The sequence below is a fragment of the Tachysurus fulvidraco genome, chromosome 22 (assembly GCF_022655615.1).
Source record: "Tachysurus fulvidraco isolate hzauxx_2018 chromosome 22, HZAU_PFXX_2.0, whole genome shotgun sequence".
NCBI classification, from domain to species: domain Eukaryota; kingdom Metazoa; phylum Chordata; class Actinopteri; order Siluriformes; family Bagridae; genus Tachysurus; species Tachysurus fulvidraco.
Genome location: NC_062539.1, coordinates 12,223,347 through 12,229,532, shown reverse-complemented (window position 1 = coordinate 12,229,532; position 6,186 = coordinate 12,223,347). Strand labels below are relative to the sequence as shown.

Genomic DNA, 6,186 nt, shown 5'->3' with positions numbered 1-6,186 from the left:
GTGCAGTTTTCACACGATGTCGTCCAGTGTCCAATTTCTGCAGTGTTGTAGGACAAGGGACAGTGGGGTTTATTTTTTCTTGCTTACTTTAGACCTGTAAGAGAACCGAGCCTTAACCTGTGTGAAGACATTATTACAGCTCGCACACATTCAGGTTGGACTCATCTGGAGATTATAAATAAAAATCATTCCTTAATTTTCTAGCCTCTGATAAAACAGAAGCTGCAGCACAAACCACATGCAAATGTTAAAATGCAGACAGGACAGTTAATAAAACTCTCTGTCCTGTTTTATTTCTTCATCAATTCTGTGGAATGTATCAGGACAAGGGACAGTGTTGTTTATGATGATATTTATGTTTAATAATTAATCTGCAGCGGCCATAACGCCATGACGCAGGAGCACTTCAGCTCATTTACCTGAGGAAGGTTAAACCTTTCTTCCTTTTTTCTGTAAATGATGCACATATCAGCTCATCAGCTCCTGTTGACCTTATACACGTGATCATGTGGATGTTAAAGGGGTTCGAGTTGAACGTTAAGCCTCCATTCAGCAGCGAGCAGCTCATCAGGTAAGACTGCAGCACTTTACCTGGATCTGTTCACCTGATCTCTTTCTCACTGATTCACACACGGCTTTTATCATTTACACTTCACACAAACATGATGTATAGGGCATTTTATTATTATTATTATCATCTGATTTTGGATTTTTTTAACACAGGGCATCACCTCAGCACTGCTGTCACCATGGTAACCATGTCAGTCCTGTTCCTCCTGCTCTCAGGTAATTGTTTTATTATAATTAATAAGCGTTGTTAAAATATTCCAGATGTAATGATTGTTGTATATTTTGAACTGTGAAAATATTCAGAGTGAAAGTTTCATCATGTTAAACAGTATGTGTGAGACTATGTGATTAAAGAATGAAAGACTCTGACATCTGTTTTAATAAATACACTCTTCACAGTTATTGCTGCTTTATGATGGATAGACATAATAAAGTCAGTGGCTGTGATGATGTGGTCAGGATGATATTTATCCTATATATCGAACTGTTTACTACGTGACTGAGTTTGGTAGCTCAGCACAGAGGAGACTGGACAAAGAAGTGAACCATTCAAATTCAACACCACAGATTACTGACAAAGTATTTTAAAAGTATTTAAGTCTCTCATTGTCAACACAATTGCAAGTCTCTATGTATGATTTTAGTTATTTGTTAAACAAAATACAATGAAATGTGTTTATTTATTGTTTAATCAGGATGAAAGCTGCAGTTTGTTTTTAATGGTTCAACAGTTTGGAGCTCATGGAATAATGCTGTTTAGCATCTGTGTGTGTGTGTGTGTGTGTGTGTGTGTGTGTGTGTGTGTGTGTGTGTGTGTGTGTGTTACACTGTGAGTTTGAGAGAAACACGTTCACATTCACATGTTATTTTATTTGTAAGTAAATATTCAAAATCTACTTTAAATCTAATTTCAAACATGGCTGCTGATATCTCACATGGTGTTGTTGTGAAGTTCCTGTACACTCTGTAGGTCTCAGATATGGAGACTGGAAGCAGATAAAACTATGTGAATGTGAATTTTGTTTATTTGGATTATAAACATGTCACAGAAAAGTTCAAGTTCAACTGTATTTATATATCACATTTACAAACAGCCACACGGCTGACCAAAGTGCTTCACACTGAGTTTGACATTACACATACACTTAAAAATACACACACACACACAAATAGAGTTCGAAAAGCTAAAATAAGAATTATTAAAAAAGTAGACAAAATAAAATATCCAGTTTAAAAGACAGTGATATAAATATGGGAATAAGAAGTGATGGGATTGGGAGTGATGTGTTCATGTTTGCGACAACTAGAGAGAAATCTGGCTGCAGCATTTTGAACGAGCTGGAGACGCGTAATCTGAGTTTTAGATATACTGCAATATAAAGAGTTTTTGAACAGCCATTTCTAAGGTCTTAGGGGTAAGAAGGTGTTTAATTATGGAGAGAATCCGCAGTAGGTAAAAGCTAGACCCAATAACAGACGAGATGTGTTTGTCAAATTGTAAGTGCTGATCAATAAAGATGCCAAGATTCTGCACTCGTGAAGAGATAAAGACAGATAAACTCTAGGTTGATGCTTGAGGACTGAGAGTTCTCATTTGGGCTAAACATTATAACCTCAGTGATAAATCTAGAAGAATAAGAACCACAGAATCTTCGTAGAGTCAGTAGAAAGATAAATGTCATTTAAAACTCTGAAAAGGACAAACTCAGTACTGTGGGCAGAATTAAAACACAATTGAAAAACCTCATACATACAATTGTTATTCAGAAAACTTTGAAGATGATTTAGCACAATTTTCTCCTGAATTTGACATGAAAGGCAAGACAGAGATAGGTCGAAGTTTTTTTTTTTTGAATGGAGGGGTCCAGTGAAGGCTTCTTGAGCGAGGAAGCATAGAAAGCAACTTTAAGGTTGGCAGGGACTGAGTCAGTTTGCAGGCTCTTGTTGATCAGAGACAGCAGGTCTGGACCGATTGTGTGAAAGATTTGTTTTACAAATGTTGGGTGAATTATGTCACTGGGACAAAATGAGGGTTTGAGCTTGTCAAACACCTTCTTCAGTTGCTGGAGGTTGATGAGCTCAAAAGCTATGAAGAATGCAGAGGCCTTTGACGTGATTAGGGAAGAAATAGTGATTTTGTCACTAAAGAATATTAAGAAGCCTTCACAGACAGCAATCGGCACAAATTGAGCACAAACGAACGCCACCGGTTTGGAGAGATTTGAACAGCACGGGATGGAGAGTGACGTCACAGCTCCAAATTGTTTGTCATTTCTAAGAAGGGGAAATGTACTTGACGCCCACTTCAACAGCACAAACCGGCACAAACGAAGGACACCAGTTGTGTGTGATTTAGACGAACTGGGGTGGAGAGTGACGTCACAGTTCCCGAAAATATTTTGGTTATATCTCAGGAAGGAAAACAGAGTGTTTGTTTTAATGGCACAAATGGGTACAAATCGAGCACAAACAAACTAAGCCGGTTTTGAGCGATTTGGGCGATGTGGGGTGGAAAGTGATGTCACATGGTCAAAAAAAATAATGGTTAATATCTCAAACACCAAACCAGAACAAACGTTCGTTTTTGCGGCACAAATCAGCACAAACGTAGCACAAACAAATGGCATTATTTCTACTACTATTTCTACTATTTTATGGGGTACCAACTTCACGGAGGTAACTATGCCCCCTCAGCGTCTGCTCAGACGAGGCGTGTTAAAAAATGTACAATCTGCGGTGATCAGGTCAGAAAACGGCGTTAAATCACCAACCTTTATACAGGATTCCATGATAAACATAAAAAAAAAAAAACATTAAAATAAAAAGTTTCTGGAAATCATCTCGAATTATCTTCATTCATAGAACACTATTTTCAAATGAACCCCATTATTTGATGAATGATTTATGTCATTAATCAAATATACATATAAACAAATTAATGATACATCAAAAGATTCATGTCTGCATTCATCACATCACATTTCAGCCCTTTTATCTCTGTCCTGCTACATTAACAGGAGAAATTTCTTCCACAGCTTTTACTCCTCCAGTCCAGAGTCAACTCACTTCACTCCATATCATTCCGGGTGACATGAATCAGACTGAGGCTCAGAAAGCTTGCAGAGAAAATTACACCGACCTCGTCACTGTGTACTCTGATGAAGACAACACTAAACTGGCTGAACTGGTGATAAAGGCTGGTAACGTTTCTGGCTGGATCGGACTCTATCGCAGTGATTTTAGTGAGAAATGGTCTAATGGTGATCCTGTAACATACAGAAATCTGACAGGGAATTGTGGGACATCGAGCTACTGTGCTACTGTGAGGGCTGATGGTTCATGGGAAAATCTTCAGTGCACAGAGACTAAACATTTCATGTGCTATGAACAAGGTAACTCTACGTGACTTCATTACAGTATAACTATGAAATATAAATATAATATAGATAAATAAGATAAATAAGACATTTTTATTTTTGCACTTTCCACAGAAGCTTCCTCACAGACTCGTAATTATCATCTAATCCTTGAGACTAAGACCTGGTATGAAGCTCAGCGTTACTGTAGACAGAGATACACTGACCTGGTCAGCATCAGAGATCAGCAGCACAATGAAGAGGTGTGGATTAAAGGGTTAAACAGCAGCACACCCTTCTGGATCGGCCTACTGTGTGATGACTGGCAGTGGATTGATGGAGGAATCTCTGCCTATAGAAACTGGGATAGCAATCCACCTCAACCACAAGATAACAACTGTGCAAGAGTGATAGGAGAGAGATGGTACTCAGTCCCGTGCAGAAATCATCAATCTGCTTTGTGCTACTACAGTAAGTGTCGACTTCCTGAAGAGTAAAATCATCTCAGCAATCTTCTGTATGATGACTAGAACACAGCTGGTGTGAGTCTCTGTCTCTGATATCACTCTAAACAATCCTCCTCCTTTTGGTGTTTTGTGTCTCTATCAGATTACATCCATGTGAGTGAAGAGGCTCTGAGCTGGGAGAAAGCGCTGGATTACTGTGATAAAGGGAACAGAGCTGGATTGTTGCAGATTGAGTCTGAACATGACCAGACTGATGTGGAGAATGAGCTCAGAAGGAGGCGTGTCTCTGAGCCTGTGTGGGTGGGGCTTAGACAGAGCCAGCTCTTCGGGTTCTGGATTTGGCCTGATGGGAAAGCTGTGTTTCCGTACTCCAACTGGGATGAAGGGAAACAGCCTGAGCATCAACTCTCTCAGCACTGCGGTGCCGTCGTTCCAAAGAGCTACAGATGGAAAGACATGAACTGTGAGGCTCAGTACAAAGCTCTGTGTCACATCAGATGTTCTCCATGAACCCACTATACATTCATTTATCAAAAACTGTTTTTATGTAATTATATATATGTGTTTGTGTGTGTGTGTGTGTACACACATTTTCCTATCGCATATGTAATTATTCATTTAAAGCTTAGAGACTACATGGTTATTTGTGGGAAAATTTTATAACTACACTGATAGAAATATGAATTTTTTTAAAAAAAAATTGAGAAATACATCAACTGCATTTACATTTCTAACCATATTAAACATTATATATTCATCTACATGTGAAACTCACGTAGAGTATGATTAAAAAAACGTTTTGTTTTTTAAAAGAAATACTGAAATAAATATTTTAAGATTTAAATTTTTGAAGCCATCTTGAATTTTCACTAAAGGTTGTAAACATCTAAAGCTAATCATTTTCATATCTTAGATAAAATGATGACAAATCTATAGATAGTCAAATACAATGAGATAAGTCACAAAAACTATTGCCACTTAAATCCCACATACAAACACCACACTCCCTGTAGCAGCAACCAGTAGCCGCTAAGAGGCTGAGTAGAGGGAGTTAAAGATGACGCGTTTCAGTTGCATACAGGTGGTTTATTTAGAAGTCAGATTATAATGTTTAGCAGAATGATGGCAAGATAAGATGATCTCCAATAAATGGAAAAAGTAACTGTAAATCAAAAAGAAACGTTCAAAGGAAACGTATATCCAAAGAAACGTCCAAAAGAAACGAAACGGTCAACAGAAAGTGAGCGTCCCAGCTACTCACCCCCTTCCAACCTGCATCCACACTCACAGATTATATGCAACTGTGAACACCAAGTGACGTAACAAACGAAAAGTGGCAATTTCAAAATAAAAAGTCATCAAAACCTTACCGGGCACTTACACACCAGCCCCTGATTATTACACCCAGAAAAAAGGTAATAATCATAATACAATACAATCACAGCAGACTACACAATGAATATTTATCTGTACACATGAAATCATTAAATCTTATTTTACAGACACACAATGTATACACAAATGTGCATGTGTGCGTGCGTGGGTTTAATGTCCAGTTCTTCAATGTGTGAACAATATCTGTAATTGAAAAGAACATGCGACCCAATCCAACTAAGCCTTCAGAAGGTCATTTGAGAGCTCTCAGTTTAGGTAAACAGTCATTAAACAACTAAAAGTTATCAGTTTCGAGAAGGCAAATTTTAGTAATAGGTCTGGTCAGGTAGGTCTCTTGGTCTTGATTTTTACTTGACATATCAATCCCTTTTAACCTTGTGAGATATGAATAATTTTGC

The 6,186-nt window shown here is 38.0% G+C and overlaps 1 protein-coding gene across 1 annotated transcript; it reads left to right on the top strand.

The window, feature by feature from the left end:
- Nucleotides 1–428: 428 nt before the first annotated feature.
- LOC113640243 (lymphocyte antigen 75-like) lies at nt 429–5,237 on the top strand. The gene is made up of 5 exons (XM_047806699.1): nt 429–571; nt 724–786; nt 3,606–3,962; nt 4,062–4,397; nt 4,536–5,237. The coding sequence occupies exons 2-5, from the start codon at nt 750–752 to the stop codon at nt 4,901–4,903; spliced, it is 1,098 nt and encodes a 365-aa protein (XP_047662655.1). The 5' UTR covers nt 429–571; nt 724–749; the 3' UTR covers nt 4,904–5,237.
- Nucleotides 5,238–6,186: the final 949 nt, after the last annotated feature.